General features: G+C 44.9%; 1 protein-coding gene across 7 annotated transcripts in view; it reads right to left on the reverse strand.

Moving 5' to 3' along the window:
• Positions 1-17140, reverse strand: part of DYSF (dysferlin) — a 317684-nt gene that overhangs the window by 156700 nt on the left and 143844 nt on the right. For all 7 annotated transcript variants that reach the window (XM_040419360.1, XM_040419355.1, XM_040419359.1 and 4 more), the window contains 2 exons: positions 12550-12643; positions 12386-12463 (listed from right to left, as the gene is read on the reverse strand). In XM_040419360.1, coding sequence (XP_040275294.1) covers positions 12386-12463; positions 12550-12643 — 172 coding nt within the window. The remainder of the gene's footprint in view (positions 1-12385; positions 12464-12549; positions 12644-17140) is intronic.

A 17140-nucleotide genomic window follows, 5' to 3' on the forward strand; every position in this document is an offset into this window, starting at 1 on the left:
AAAGCGCTGCATGGACATGGTCATGTGACCACAGCCCAGAACGGGAGATAGAAGCTATAAAGGTAAAAGAAATACAGTTATCCCCAAGTCACGGGAAAGGAGATAACTGTTACATCAGTGAACCACTGGGACCACCGCTGATCATGAGAATGGTGGTCCCATGTCTCCTGTTTGTGGTCTACCATGTATAATGCCGGCCCATTCAAACTCTAAGGACTGCCAGAGATAGTCGAGCAGTATACCTGGCTATCTTCAGCAGTTCCACAGACTTTGAATGGAGTGGCAGTGCACATGAGTGACCATCACTCCACTCAAACATGGGAAACGGGACCCTCGTAATCAGTGGATAACTCGTTCTTACCGGAATACCACTTTAAGTTTCAGAACTTGAATTTGTCACCATTTGGCAATGCATAAAAAAATCACCTTTTCCTCAGTTAGTAAACTGTATTACAGAAGTGCTGCCGCCCGGCCCGGTGACAGAATATTCCTCCTCATGAATGGGTCACACGTACGCAGCGTCTGTTTACACAGAGATCACAATTCTGCATTGTAGCATTTAATGGATGTTGTCGTTGGCTTCTTCCAACTCCACAAACTCCAAGTCCGGCCAATCACCCGGGATGAGATCACTGCTCGGGGCCGGAGGATTATAACAGCACAGCCATTGTTGAGCACTCAGGATATAATTATCCGGATAAAAGTGGAAGCATTGACCAAAATAATTGTGCTGGATGCATTGTATAAATGAGGACTCCCCCTGGAGATGGTGGGGGACCCTCCAATCTCTACTGTGGAGAGTGCATACAGAGAGTTTGAAGACGGACTCCACCTATTGAGAACCTCATGAAGTAATAGAAGAATCTATCTCAAATACATACAATTAGGAAAATTAGAAAATGTCTTCAGTTAAAGTCTCCTGACCATTATCAGAACGCAACATAGCAGTGTTTTAAGGAACTATAATGTGTTCACTGAATGGCACCAGGCAGTATTACATGTGCACTGAGTAGTAGTATTATTTAGCCACTATCAGAGCAACATTAATCATTTCACTTCCCTTCCTGAAAAAAGGCATAGGGCAACTCAATTGAATTGCACAGTGCCTTCGGCACACATCAATTCTGACTTATTTGCCTAGCACAAGATACGTTCTTCACATGTAATATTCTATCATTTTCCATTACTAAATGTGCCATTGTTCTGTAACCTCAAGAGTCATTATTCAGAAAACCCAAGTAACTTGTTCAGGTCACACCAGCCAGGAGGTTCAGGCCAGAGCAGATAAATGGTTCAGGTCACACCAGCCAGAAGGTTCAGGCCACAGCAGATGGATGGTTTAGGTTACACCAGCCAGAAGTTTAAGGCCACAGCAGATGGATGGTTTAGGTCACACCAGCCAGAAGGTTCAGGCCACAGAAGATGGATGGTTTAGGTTACACCAGCCAAAAGGTTCAGACCACAGCAGATAGATGGTTTAGGTCACACCAGCCAGAAAGTTCAGGCCACAGCAGATGGATGGTTTAGGTTACACCAGCCAGAAGGTTCAGGCCACAGCAGATGGATGGTTGAGGTTACACCAGCCAGAAGGCTGAATCCACATCAGTTGGAAGGTTCAGGCCACAACAGTTGGAAGGTTCAGGCCAAAACTGTTTTGGAAGGCTGAGGCCACCCCAATGAGAAGGTTTAAATCACAGCAGCAAGAAGGTTCAAGCCACACCAACCAGAAGATTCAGGCCACACAAACTAGAAGGTTTAGTCCATACAAGCCAAAAGGTTTAGGTCACACCAGCCAGAAAGTTCAGGCCATGTTTAAGCACGTTGTTTAGGAAAATAAGCAAATTCTATCTACTGAAGAGAAAACTGTAGAAAGAGTTTAGACAAAGGCACAAGCAGATACTATGGCCTGTCCATTGGATGATTTCCAAAATGCCAGAAACAGCTAACTAAAGTCTGAAGACAAAGATAGAGCCGCAAACAAACCCAAATGATGTAACCATGAGATGGAGCTAAAAATCATTGCCAAAGCTAGCATCAGAGACAAATAGCAATATCAGCAGAAGTACCAGTGAAGAAGGTACTAGAGTAAGACACAATGAACGAAAAGACCCACAAGGCACCTAAACATTTTAAAAAACCACCTAGAATGATCCCAGCTGGTATTATTTCCTGGCCTCCAGCAATGACAGACCTGTGACTGCTGCAGCTAATCACTACTTGCAGTGGTGATCTCAGTGGTATTGATAGGTCATCACTGAGACCAGTGATTGGCTGAAGTGGTCACGTGTTCTTCATCGATGGAGGCAAAAATAGGAGAGCAACAGGGTGTCTAAGTGGTTTTATGTTTTTTTGGGGCTGGACAAAATTCCAAAATGACCAGTGCTTTAATAGTATGGCACTTGCAGGAGCCCTCAACGGTTCCGCTAGTGCGATACTATTGTGGTGCTCTGCTTGCAGCTCCGATAACTCCAATCCCAGTCAGTTAACTCCTTTGATGCCACAGTCAATAGTGAATGCAGCATTTAAGTGAGTAGACAGAGGGAGGGGGTTCAAGTTGTCACTGTCCAGAAGTATCACAGTGTATGTGTGATTAAAGGGGTTGTCAGGCCATATATATTGATTACCTATCCTCAGAATAGGTCATCAATATCAGATTAGCTGTTTGACGAGGAGGCGTAGTCTTTACACTACGTGTCATCTCCTGTGGAGCGGTGGCGTAGTGAATGGAACGAGTACTTGTATTACACTGCACTTCTGAGACGAAGTGCAGTATAATGAAGAGGAAGCAGTGATGGAATGGAGAGACACCTTCTCTTTAAACAGCTGATAGGTGGGGGTCCCTGGGAGTTGCACCTCCTCCGATCAGATATTGATGACCTGTCCTGAGCCCCCTGTCTGTGTCAGGATGAGCTGCTCCTTTGGACACCAGTTGAGTGGCGACTCCATTTTATTTTTCTGGTACATCTATGTACTATGCAAGGCCCCGAAGAAGGTCCTGTCCTCACCACAGAAAGTCATTTCCAGCTTCCAGCATCTATTCCTGTCTGCTTTATGTCTTGTTATCTGCTTATTTTTCTTACTTTTTCTTATTCTGGGATGGCATTGTTGGGCTTTGGAACCAATTACTGGTTTTCCATAGATTTATGGACTCAAGTTACAATGGTGTCAACATACAATGGTCATCCTTGAAACAATTAATATTGTAACTTGAGGGCCTATTGTAATTAAAAATTTAGCATAGCCATGAGTTATATAATGAAATGTATCTGCATAGCGCCACCTGCAGTTTTTTTGTTTTTCTCATTTCTTTGTCCTGCTCACTGAGAAGGTCACACATGCTCAGTTTGTTCCTTCAACTGCCTCCTGAGCTGTGATAGGGAGAGCTGAGACACGCCCCCTGAGCTGCAGCAGAAAAGACACTCCCCTCGAGCTGTCAGCGTAATATAAATCTAGCAGAGCAATGAATGTGGAGATCTCCGGACCCATGTGAGGTACAGGGCTGGTTCTAGCTTTGTTAGACAGATATTGTCATGTACTAAATGATGTCTGATTCCCATTTTTATATTAATCATGAGATAACTGTTCTGTCCCAGCACTGGGAGATTCATTTCAGTATCATTACAGATCAATTCTGCTTTCAGTTTGCTTATTCCTGTTATTAGTTAGGTAACAGCACCATCTAGTGGTGGTAAAAATGTATTACACCTGTGTTTCTTGTTAATAAAGTTTATTGTATTGTGGGAGTGTAATGCATGCTGGGAAGGAGAAGCCAGTCTTCAGTCTCCATTTTACAGGACATCAGCAAAGCTGTTCCAAGAAGCTCTCCTTATGCGTTTCTGTAGGACCGCGCAATTCCTTAATATTTAGCGAAGTAACCTCATAAAGCAGAACCTCCCAATTGTATATATACAGGCAAGACGCCGGATTAGATAGATATCCTCATCCACCTCCAACTCCTGTGGGTGAGGTGGATGAGGATATCTATCTAATCCGGCGTCTTGCCTGTATATATACAATAGAACAGTAACCAGTGGCGTAACTACCGGGGAAGCAGAGGAAGCGGCTGCTTCGGGGCCCGGCGCCCCGGCAGCGTGTGTGACTTTTTTTTTTCAAGTTAGTTAAATATGATCGATTCTTAATGTTCAGGGCCCCTTAACAGCAGAAGCGGCAGCAGACCAGGCCCCCTCCGCTAATGTGATCTAATCTTACTGTCTCATGAAGTCTCCTGATGTGTCTGGGATTCGAACCCTCAACCTCCATGTACCATGTATCAGAGGCAAAGCATTTACCCACACAGCCATAAGGACTGCATTGCTACTGACTGAAAAAATATGAGACTTCTACTGTTATAGCTGGCTAAGTGTACATCTATACACATGACAGCTGCCCTAACACACCCAGCACTGCTATATCTCTATATGACAGCTGTCCCAGTACACTCAGCTCTGCTATATCTCTATATATGATAGCTGCCCCAGCACACCCAGCTCTGCTACATCTAATACACATGACAGATGCACCAGCACACTCAGCTCTACTATATCTCTATATATGACAGCTGCCCCAGCAAACCCAGCTCTGCTACATCTATACACATGACAGCTGCCCAAACACACCCAGCTCTGCTACATCTATACACATGACAGCTGCCCCAGCACACTCAGCTTTGTTATATCTCTATATATCTATCTACTGTATAGCAATACAGGGAGTGCAGAATTATTAGGCAAATTAGTATTTTGACCACATCATCCTCTTTATGCATGTTGTCTTACTCCAAGCTGTATAGGCTCGAAAGCCTACTACCAATTAAGCATATTAGGTGATGTGCATCTCTGTAATGAGGAGGGGTGTGGTCTAATGACATCAACACCCTATATTATGTGTGCATAATTATTACGCAACTTCCTTTTCTTTGGCAAAATGGGTCAAAAGAAGGACTTGGCAGGTTCAGAAAAGTCAAAAATAGTGAGATATCTTGCAGAGGGATGCAGCACTCTTAAAATTGCAAAGCTTCTGAAGCGTGATCATCGAACAATCAAGCGTTTCATTCAAAATAGTCAACAGGGTCGCAAGAAGCGTGTGGAAAAACCAGGGCGCAAAATAACTGCCCATGAACTGAGAAAAGTCAAGCGTGCAGCTGCCAAGATGCCACTTGCCACCAGTTTGGCCATATTTCAGAGCTGCAACATCACTGGAGTGCCCAAAAGCACAAGGTGTGCAATACTCAGAGACATGGCCAAGGTAAGAAAGGCTGAAAGACGACCACCACTGAACAAGACACACAAGCTGAAACGTCAAGACTGGGCCAAGAAATATCTCAAGACTGATTTTTCTAAGGTTTTATGGACTGATGAAATGAGAGTGAGTCTTGATGGGCCAGATGGATGGGCCCGTGGCTGGATTGGTAAAGGGCAGAGAGCTCTAGTCCGACTCAGACGCCAGCAAGGTGGAGGTGGAGTACTGGTTTGGGCTGGTATCATCAAAGATGAGCTTGTGGGGCCTTTTCGGGTTGAGGATGGAGTCAAGCTCAACTCCCAGTCCTACTGCCAGTTTCTGGAAGACACCTTCTTCAAGCAGTGGTACAGGAAGAAGTCTGCATCCTTCAAGAAAAACATGATTTTCATGCAGGACAATGCTTCATCACACGCGTCCAAGTACTCCACAGCGTGGCTGGCAAGAAATGGTATAAAAGAAGAAAATCTAATGACATGACCTCCTTGTTCACCTGATCTGAACCCCATTGAGAACCTGTGGTCCATCATCAAATGTGAGATTTACAAGGAGGGAAAACAGTACACCTCTCTGACCAGTGGCTGGGAGGCTGTGGTTGCTGCTGCACGCAATGTTGATGGTGAACAGATCAAAACACTGACAGAATCCATGGATGGCAGGCTTTTGAGTGTCCTTGCAAAGAAAGGTGGCTATATTGGTCACTGATTTGTTTTTGTTTTGTTTTTGAATGTCAGAAATGTATATTTGTGAATGTTGAGATGTTATATTGGTTTCACTGGTAAAAATAAATAATTGAAATGGGTATATATTTGTTTTTTGTTAAGTTGCCTAATAATTATGCACAGTAATAGTCACCTGCACACACAGATATCCCCCTAAAATAGCTAAAACTAAAAACAAACTAAAAACTACTTCCAAAAATATTCAGCTTTGATATTAATGAGTTTTTTGGGTTCATTGAGAACATGGTTGTTGTTCAATGATAAAATTAATCCTCAAAAATACAACTTGCCTAATAATTCTGCACTCCCTGTACTTAGAGATATATAGATGTAACAGAGCTGGGTGTGCTGGGGCAGCTGTCATATATAGAGATATAGTAGAACTGAGTGTGCTGGTGCAGCTGTCATGTGTATTAGATGTAGCAGAGCTGGGTGTGCTGGGGCAGCTATCATATATAGAGATATAGCAGAGCTGAGTGTGCTGGGACAACTGTCATATAGAGATATAGCAGTGCTGGGTGTGTTAGGGCAGCAGTCTTGTGTATAGATGTACACTTAGCCTCCTATAACAGTAGAAGTCTCATATTTTTTCAGTCAGCAGCAAGGCACCTCTTATGGTCGTGTGGTTAGGTGCTTTGCCTCTGATACAGAAGGTCGTGGGTTTGAATCCCAGCAGAAACTTTTCTGAAATACAAGCACTGACTCCATATATGGACATACAGGGCGGGACACAGGAAAAGGCTGCGTCGCATCGCTGATATGAAGGTAAGTATAAGTGTTTTTTTTAATACCCGACTGTTACTGCACTTGATACTGGCACATAGGGGAAGGGAGACTGGCACATGGGGGGGAGGGGGGGTTGGCACCTGATACTGGCACATGGGGGAGGAGAGAGGGGTTGGCACCTGATACTGGTACATGGGTGGGGGGGAGAGAGGCACTTGATACTGGCACTTTTTTTTGGGGGGGGGGAGATGGCACTATAATACTGGGACATGGGGGGGAGGAGAAAGGCACTTGATACTGGCACGTGGGAGGGGGGGTTGGCACTTGATACTGGCACATGGGTGGGTTTGGCACTATGATACTGGCACATGGGGGGGGGAGAAACGGCACTTAATACTAGCACTTTTTTGGGGGGGAGATGGCACTATGATACTGGGACATGGGGGGAAGAGAGAGGCACTTGATACTGGGACGTGGGGGGGTTTTGGCACTTGACACTGGCACATGGGTGGGTTTGGCACTATGATACTGGCACATGGGGGGGTTTGGCACTATGATACTGGGACATGGGGGGGGAGAGAGAGGTACTTGATACTGGCACATGGGGGGGGTTAGGCACTATGATACTGGCACATGGGGGTGGGAAGGAGAGAGGCACTTGATACTGGCACATTGGGGGGGGAGATGGCACTATGATACTGGGACATGTGGGGGGGAGGAGAGAGGCACTTGATACTGGCACATGATGGGGGGGCATCTATGGGGACACTTACTGGCACATTATTGGGGGGCATTATGGGGACACTAGGGCGGCAGCCTATCAGAGGCCGGACACTGAGGGGCATCTACTGGGGCACTACATATGGGGCATTTTATACTGGCACATTATGGGGGGCACTAGCAGGAAGGGGGGAGAGGAGCACTATGGGGGAATTTACTGGGGGCACTATATACAGGTATTTTATACTGGGACATTATGGGGGCACTATGGGGACATTAGCTCAACTGGGGGCATTACAAGGGGGTATTTTTGCACTGTCACATTATAAGGAGAATTATTTCTACTGGGGGGGCATTATGGTGGGCTTTATTTCTCCCCCATGGTATGACCCCTAGTAGCAGCACCAGTCTCTCCCTGCTCTGCTATTCCTCTGCCCCTTCTCCAAATCCTTATTATGAAAACTTTCTCATTAGGATAAAGCATATCAGCTCCACCGAGCCCCCGGCCAAAGTGGTGAAGTGGTGTCCGAGATCCCCAAGGGCCAAGCCAAGTAATTGTAAGTTTTCATATGAAATATGTTTATGTTATACACATATAGCCTACACTGTGCCCCACAATATACAGTATACCGCTACACTGTGCCCCACAATATACAGTATACCGCTACACTGTGCCCCACAATATACAGTATACTGCTACACTGTGCCAAAGGAGTGAGGTTTACACAGGAGGAGGGAGGTGCGAAGCGCGCTGGGGGGGCCCTTACAAATATTTGCTGTGGGGCCCAGTCACTTCTAGTTACGCCCCTGACAGTAACCCTTTTAACTCACCCAGTAAACGCCATAAAAAAAAACAACTGCCGTTTATCCAACAAAAAAACAGCCCACATAGAGCTCCATTGATATAAAAAAAAAAAAAAAGATAAGATTTAGGAAAATGGCACAAAAACAAAAGATTTATTAATAATAGATATTGTGAAAAGTAGTAAACCTACTGGTATATAAATTTATAAATTTGGTAATGATACTGACCCATAAAGGCACAAAATTGATTGCTACAAAAAACATCTTTTTTTTAAATTTTCCTCCCAAAAGAGCTAATAAAATTGAAGTCCCAAGCGCTATTGTAGCCCAAGTGTCAGTGTGTCACCCCCAAATGTTAGTGTGTTCTGTACCCCACGACTTAAAGGAGTCTTTCAGAATTATGGTTATTTTTACCTGGCCTCCGTGGCACATGGTACCTAAAGGAATAATCATACTTACCTACTTGCTGGCTCTTTTCAGTGACCTTTCGACCCCTGACCTATTTAATTACTTGCGGACGGGTTGCTGCAGCCAATGACTGGCCTCAACAGTGACATCTCTCCAAGTGTCACGTGACCTTGCGTTGTTGTACCATCTGGGGCCAGTCACTTACCCATCCATACGTCAACTGGAAGGTTGAAAACTCTAGAAAACCCCTTTCATGTGTCGTTCTGGAACCAGTGTTCTGAGGGACCCAAGATATCAAAGCGTCATTGATGCCAGGTAGCCCATCATTATCCACACCGGCGGTATGATACCGCCATATGCACTTTATATGCCTATACTTCTTCTACCTCTACCATCTATGCCTGATGCCTGACCCTTCCCCACCGAGCTGCAGAGCTGTAATGTATGGGCAATCACACGAACTGTAAGTGACTGTTGACAGGTTAGCCGCTAATTCTCCAACAGGTGCCTTCCAGCGGTGCCCGCGCCCACTAATGTCATGTGTTTACGGTACGCTCTGCACAGACGGAGCACTAATTCTCCGGGTCTCCAGAGACGGGCGCCTCATGCCCCAGCTATTAATCTCCACTAATAAATCCAGGGATTTATTCCTAGGACCCCGTGATTTGTGGAGTCGTGTCTGCAGCTCCGCAGCCGCTAAGTCTATTAGACAATTTATATAAGAACGTGTTGCGATAAGCTCAGGACCGCGTGACTATGAGCGCCCCTCCGACGCTGCCCCCTGCGTTTCACCGACACTATATATATCACGTGAAAGACATTTTTATGCCACAGAGGAGTTTAACGGTAGGATGCAGACTTTTTAATTCCACTATAAATTCTGGAAATTTTGGTCTGGGTCCGAGAAAACATACCTGGCTTTTAACACTCAGGATGAATTTTCCAGGGGGCATGAATTGCCTTAATTTAGTGTTTGGTACCGAAAATAAATAATAAAGCACCTTTTTTACGGCTCGGCCAGAGTCAGGTGTTTTCCTTTCCAGCGGTTTCAATCAATTCTTTCATTTACAATAAACATGATATGAAGGGAGCTCTTTGAACGGCTCGGAGCGGCCGGTGGAAGTCGGGAGAAGGAGGGGGACGGAGGGAGCTGGGGGAGAGGGCGATGGAAACACTGAGGGGGCTGGAAAGCACTGCGGACAGAGACAGAAAACTTTCCCCAACTTTAAACTTCTGTTCAGGAGACACAGAGAAAAGTCTCACCTTTGTGACAGCTGAGGACGGACTCCACAGGACAGTTACTTTACGAACATAGTCCCATCTCATAAAGTGAATGGAGATGACTGCAGCAACCTGCGCAGTCCAGTGGTTGGGGACGCTGCGCAGCAGGGAGTGCAGAGCTAGGACCCTTCATTCTCAGCATCAGGGGGCGTCTTACAGGTTAACTACCCATGATCAGAATGCAATATTTTATATAAAACAATGCATTTTGTTTAACTTCAGAGCAGCACTCGCTATTCTACCTGTGGAGTCCACGTGTACATATATTACAATACTTATCCTGTAAGCACTGAGTGCAGCTCTGGAGTATAATACAGGATGTAACTCAGGGTCAGTACAGGATAAGTAATGTATGTACACAGTGACTGCACCAGCAGAATAGTGAGTGCAGCTCTGGAGTATAATACAGGATGTGACCCAGGATCTGTACAGGATAAGTAATGTATGTACACAGTGACTGCACCAGCAGAATACTGAGTGCAGCTCTGCAGTATAATACAGGATGTAACTCAGGATCAGTACAGGATAAGTAATGTATGTACACAGTGACTGCACCAGCAGAATAGTGAGTGCAGCTCTGGAGTATAATACAGGATGTAACTCAGGATCAGTACAGGATAAGTAATGTATGTACACAGTGACTTCACCAGCAGAATAGTGAGTGCAGCTCTGGAGTATAATACAGGATGTAACTGAGGATCAGTACAGGATAAGTAATGTATGTACACAGTGACTGCACCAGCAGAATAGTGAGTGCAGCTCTGGAGTATAATACAGGATGTAACTCAGGATCAGTACAGGATAAGTAATGTCTGTATGTAGACAGTGACTCCACCAGCAGAATAGTGAGTGCAGCTCTGGAGTATAATACAGGATGTAACCCAGGATCAGTACAGGATAGGTAATGTATGTACACAGTGACTGCACCAGCAGAATAGTGAGTGCAGCTCTGGAGTATAATACAGGATGTGACCCAGGATCTGTACAGGATAAGTAATGTCTGTATGTAGACAGTGACTCCACCAGCAGAATAGTGAGTGCAGCTCTGGAGTATAATACAGGATGTAACCCAGGATCAGTACAGGATAGGTAATGTATGTACACAGTGACTGCACCAGCAGAATAGTGAGTGCAGCTCTGGAGTATAATACAGGATGTAACTCAGGATCAGTACAGGATAAGTAATGTAATGTATGTACACAGTGACTGCACCAGCAGAATAGTGAGTGCAGCTCTGGGGTACAATACAGGATGTAACTCAGGATCAGTACAGGATAAGTAATGTATGTACACAGTGACTGCACCAGCAGAATACTGAGTGCAGCTCTGGAGTATAATACAGGATGTAACTCAGGATCAGTACAGGATAAGTAATGTATGTACACAGTGACTGCACCAGCAGAATAGTGAGTGCAGCTCTGGAGTATAATACAGGATGTAACTCAGGATCAGTACAGGATAAGTAATGTATGTACACAGTGACTGCACCAGCAGAATAGTGAGTGCAGCTCTGGAGTATAATACAGGATGTGACTCAGAATCAGTATAGGATAAGTAATGTATGTACACAGTGACTCCACCAGCAGAATAGTGAGTGCAGCTCTGGAGTATAATACAGGATGTAACTCAGGATCAGTACAGGATAAGTAATGTATGTACACAGTGACTGCACCAGCAGAATAGTGAGTGCAGCTCTGGAGTATAATACAGGATGTTACTCAGGATCAGTATAGGATAAGTAATGTATGTACACAGTGACTGCACCAGCAGAATAGTGAGTGCAGCTCTGGGGTATAATACAGGATGTTACTCAGGATCAGTATAGGATAAGTAATGTATGTACACAGTGACTGCACCAGCAGAATAGTGAGTGCAGCTCTGGAGTACAATACAGGATGTTACTCAGGATCAGTATAGGATAAGTAATGTATGTACACAGTGACTGCACCAGCAGAATAGTGAGTGCAGCTCTGGGGTATAATACAGGATGTTACTCAGGATCAGTATAGGATAAGTAATGTATGTACACAGTGACTGCACCAGCAGAATAGTGAGTGCAGCTCTGGGGTATAATACAGGATGTTACTCAGGATCAGTACAGGATAAGTAATGTATGTACACAGTGACTGCACCAGCAGAATAGTGAGTGCAGCTCTGGGGTATAATACAGGATGTTACTCAGGATCAGTATAGGATAAGTAATGTATGTACACAGTGACTGCACCAGCAGAATAGTGAGTGCAGCTCTGGGGTATAATACAGGATGTTACTCAGGATCAGTATAGGATAAGTAATGTATGTACACAGTGACTGCACCAGCAGAATAGTGAGTGCAGCTCTGGGGTATAATACAGGATGTTACTCAGGATCAGTACAGGATAAGTAATGTATGTACACAGTGACTAAACACTTTATGTAGATTAATTCCGTAGGTAAGTTATAAATTATAGGTACTAGTGCATTTTCAATGACAATAATGGCTCTCCTACCTGAAAAACTGTCTTTGTCCATAGGGAGGAGGTTCCTGGCTTGATAGAGATAGCAGCGCAGATGGTACCGGTTCCCATCTGTAAGAGAATACCCAATGGCAGATTATCACAACCAGAGCCTATACTATGAAATATTACACCAAATCACATAAAAATGTACTGACAATCAAAAATGCAGGATATGGTCGGCCGGTTGACTCCTAAGTTCAGGGTGCTCGTGGTTCTTCCATCATCGCTTTTGTCATCGGTTACTCCACCCTATGAGAAGAGAGAAATAATGATTTATGAGATGGATCCTTCCCAAGAGAATATGTAAACCTGGAAAGTCCAGAATACGGCCACACTGCATTAAGTAATAACCCCACCTGATGATATCACTAACTATTAAGCCTACACAGATTACATGGTCCTGCCATGACGCACGATTTGTATTATTTTTTTGCTTCGGTACCATCACATGTGTTCCACACTGGTCTACAGACTACATCTGCTGTAATATATCAGTGTTATATACAAAACGTCTTCTGGAAACGACTGTGAAGTAAATGGATGTTTGAACATTCGATGCGGTTTTCGCTATGTAAATAATCAGAGATAATAAGATGTAAATTACATTTTCCCTGTGGCGTGTCGGAAGCCTTTTACCAGTGACTGGTTTATTTAATCTAAAGCCCTGATAGCAGGAAAAGTCATTGAGGAGCCTTCTGCGAGGCGTCAACGTGACACCTATACATATTATAAGGGAGGTGACACATGACACAGCTGGTTCTCCGCAGGCTCCAGAGATCGCTGCCGCAAGACGTAGGTGGTCCACCCTAATGCTGCCTGCTTTGTGTAAAACTCCTGGGGAACTGGTCCAACTACTATCACTCTGCATCTAAAGGAAACTTGCGGTGTGCCAGCCGAGTGACAAGTCAGTAGATGCTGTCATAGACCGAAGCATTGCGGGAAACGTTTGTAAGCAACGGCCGGATTGTGTCATCTACAGCAACACAACAACCGGTCCATCAAACTTCTGTCCATCAACGCAAATGACGCAACTTACAGTCAACACGTAGACAAAAAGGAATAGATCTTCCTGGGTTGAGTTTCACCAATTTTATTCTGAACCTAACCTCCAGAAGGCCACATTGAGGTAGTGCTTCCCTCGTGATCACTATCTGACCAAATGGTTCGGCCATTCTAACTAAGGCTACTTTCACACTCGCGTTTTGGCTTTCCGTTTGTGAGATCCATCATGGGCTCTCGCAAGCGGTCCAAAACGGATCAGTTTTGCCCTAATGCATTCTGAATGGAAAAGGATCCGCTCAGAACGCATCAGTTTGGCTCCGATCAGTCTCCATTCCGCTCTGTAGGCGGACAACAAATTGCTGCGTTTTGTTGTCGGCTTGACGAAATCCATCCTGGCACACAATGTAAGTCAATGGGGACAGATCCGTTTTCTCCGACACAATCTGGCTGAATAGAAAACGGAATACTAAGTGTGTACCTTCTGAGGAAGCTACAAGGGCAAAAAGCTGTCCTGCAATATCTGTTCGTGTACCTTGCCTGCTAGCCCTTAGCCTATGGGCAGCATATGCATTAGTTAGAAGTATATGTCGGGAAGTCCTCCAGATGTACAGTACAGACCAAAAGTTTGGACACACCTTCTCATTCAAAGAGTTTTCTTTATTTTCATGACTATGAAGGCATCAAAACTATGAATTAACACATGTGGAATTATATACATAACAAACAAGTGTGAAACAACTGAAAATATGTCATATTCTAGGTTCTTCAAAGTAGCCACCTTTTGCTTTGATTACTGCTTTGCACACTCTTGGCATTCTCTTGATGAGCTTCAAGAGGTAGTCCCCTGAAATGGTTTTCACTTCACAGGTGTGCCCTGTCAGGTTTAATAAGTGGGATTTCTTGCCTTATAAATGGGGTTGGGACCATCAGTTGCGTTGAGGAGAAGTCAGGTGGATACACAGCTGATAGTCCTACTGAATAGACTGTTAGAATTTGTATTATGGCAAGAAAAAAGCAGCTAAGTAAAGAAAAACGAGTGGCCATCATTACTTTAAGAAATGAAGGTCAGTCAGTCAGCCGAAAAATTGGGAAAACTTTGAAAGTAAGGGCTATTTGACCATGAAGGAGAGTGATGGGGTGCTGCGCCAGATGACCTGGCCTCCACAGTCACCGGACCTGAACCCAATCGAGATGGTTTGGGGTGAGCTGGACCGCAGAGTGAAGGCAAAAGGGCCAACAAGTGCTAAGCATCTCTGGGAACTCCTTCAAGACTGTTGGAAGACCATTTCAGGGGACTACCTCTTGAAGCTCATCAAGAGAACGCCAAGAGTGTGCAAAGCAGTAATCAAAGCAAAAGGTGGCTACTTTGAAGAACCTAGAATATGACATATTTTCAGTTGTTTCACACTTGTTTGTTATGTATATAATTCCACATGTGTTAATTCATAGTTTTGATGCCTTCATAGTCATGAAAATAAAGAAAACTCTTTGAATGAGAAGGTGTGTCCAAACTTTTGGTCTGTACTGTATACAGTCTGATATGCACTGCAACACAGTGCAGCATATGAGGAGCGGCATCGATCAGACCCTGTCCCACCCTTGATTGGAAAGCTATTATAACAAAATCAGTCATCGCATAAAGAACCAGTTTATTTGCGAGTATGTGACCCATCCGCAGAGAGACGTAATACGGCAGTTACGATGCCAAAAAGCCACTGGCCGAGACTGCTTACAATACACTGCATTATCCCTTCTTGGCCCACCATGCCCTGTGTGTGGCCTGGGCAATAAGTCATAGAGATTGCAGAAAGGAAGAATTTCTGGGTCATTTCATGCTATAATGCCTGTGATATACTGCACACCCCAGCTGCGATGTGTTTAACTGCATGGCGGGCAGTGTGAAAAGTTCACTGTTCAATAAATGTAGGAGAGCATGAAGAATAAGGCCAAGTGGAGAGGATCATGGGTGAGAGGACCTGTCCAATGTAAGCAAATTAGGAAATGTGACACATCCACAACCAAAAGACTCTTACGTGCCCAGAGCATAGAGACTGGAGAATTCATCGAGAATTCCTTCGAGTCTCCGGTTCGGGGTCAGAAGTTAATGATGATGATTGGCTCCGGAGCTGAAAGCTTTTTTTTTTCTATGAGGTTTGTATATAATTCGTTTAATGTCGGCCGTTGTATCTTACTGTAAACTACAATAATCCTTTACTGTTCAGCAGCAAATGATCTTTAAAAATAGCAATAAGTGGAGCAGCTCAGGATGTTTGAGTTTTTCCAAAAATTGCTCATGGAAAGTTTGGTGGAAACTACTTTAAAACAAACATAAGGACAATTACTGGGAAGTTAAGACAACACTGGATTCCAGTGTCAAGACTGCTAATGTTTAACCCCCTGGCGCCACGGGTTCATGTGTAGCCTGCTAAAAGGCATATATGGTCCTGTTCAGTCGGGGGGAAAATTGTATACAGGTCATCAGTATATAATCTTAGGGGGAGGTCGCAGCACTCCAGACTCTTCAAACAGTTAATCAGAGGGGGTTTGGGGAGTCAGACCATTAACTGGTAGTTCAGAAGTCACGGGTAACTAGGGGTATGTGTAAGCCACGCTGATGACCCCAACTCCTCTATGTTTCCACATTCCAATAATCCAAAGTGGATGCAAACTGCAATTCCACAACTCCAACTACATAGCCCTTCTAGTCATCGCTGTTTTTGTACATACAGTAAAGATGGAACAAAAGGGGACAAGATGGGCCAAGCTTCTGCAATTTACTCCACAATGGGAGTTTCTGGGCTTCCTGACAATTTTTGGGCACTTCTGAACATTTTGATCTACCTCCTATAGACAGCGGTGCAGCCTGTGGTCACTGTCAGTGTATCTACCTCCTCCTATAGACAGCGGGGCAGCCTGTGGTCACTGTCAGTGTATCTACCTCCTATAGACAGCGGTGCAGCCTGTGGTCACTGTCAGTGTATCTACCTCCTATAGACAGCGGTGCAGCCTGTGGTCACTGTCAGTGTATCTACCTCCTATAGACGGCGGTGCAGCCTGTGATCACTGTCAGTGTATCTACCTCCTATAGACAGCGGTGCAGCCTGTGGTCACTGTCAGTGTATCTACCTCCTCCTATAGACAGCGGGGCAGCCTGTGGTCACTGTCAGTGTATCTACCTCCTATAGACAGCGGTGCAGCCTGTGGTCACTGTCAGTGTATCTACCTCCTATAGACAGCGGTGCAGCCTGTGGTCACTGTCAGTGTATCTACCTCCTATAGACGGCGGTGCAGCCTGTGATCACTGTCAGTGTATCTACCTCCTATAGACAGCGGTGCAGCCTGTGGTCACTGTCAGTGTATCTACCTCCTATAGACAGCGGTGCAGCCTGTGGTCACTGTCAGTGTATCTACCACCTATAGACAGCGGTGCAGCCTGTGATCACTGTCAGTGTATCTACCTCCTATAGACAGCGGTGCGGCCTGTGATCACTGTCAGTGTATCTACCTCCTATAGACAGCGGTGCGGCCTGTGGTCACTGTCAGTGTATCTACCTCCTATAGACAGCGGTGCAGCCTGTGATCACTGTCAGTGTATCTACCTCCTATAGACAGCGGTGCAGCCTGTGGTCACTGTCAGTGTATCTACCTCCTATAGACGGCGGTGCAGCCTGTGGTCACTGTCAGTGTATCTACCTCCTATAGACAGCGGTGCGGCCTGTGATCACTGTCAGTGTATCTACCTCC

The sequence above is a fragment of the Bufo bufo genome, chromosome 2, assembly GCF_905171765.1.
Source record: "Bufo bufo chromosome 2, aBufBuf1.1, whole genome shotgun sequence".
NCBI classification, from domain to species: Eukaryota; Metazoa; Chordata; class Amphibia; order Anura; family Bufonidae; genus Bufo; species Bufo bufo.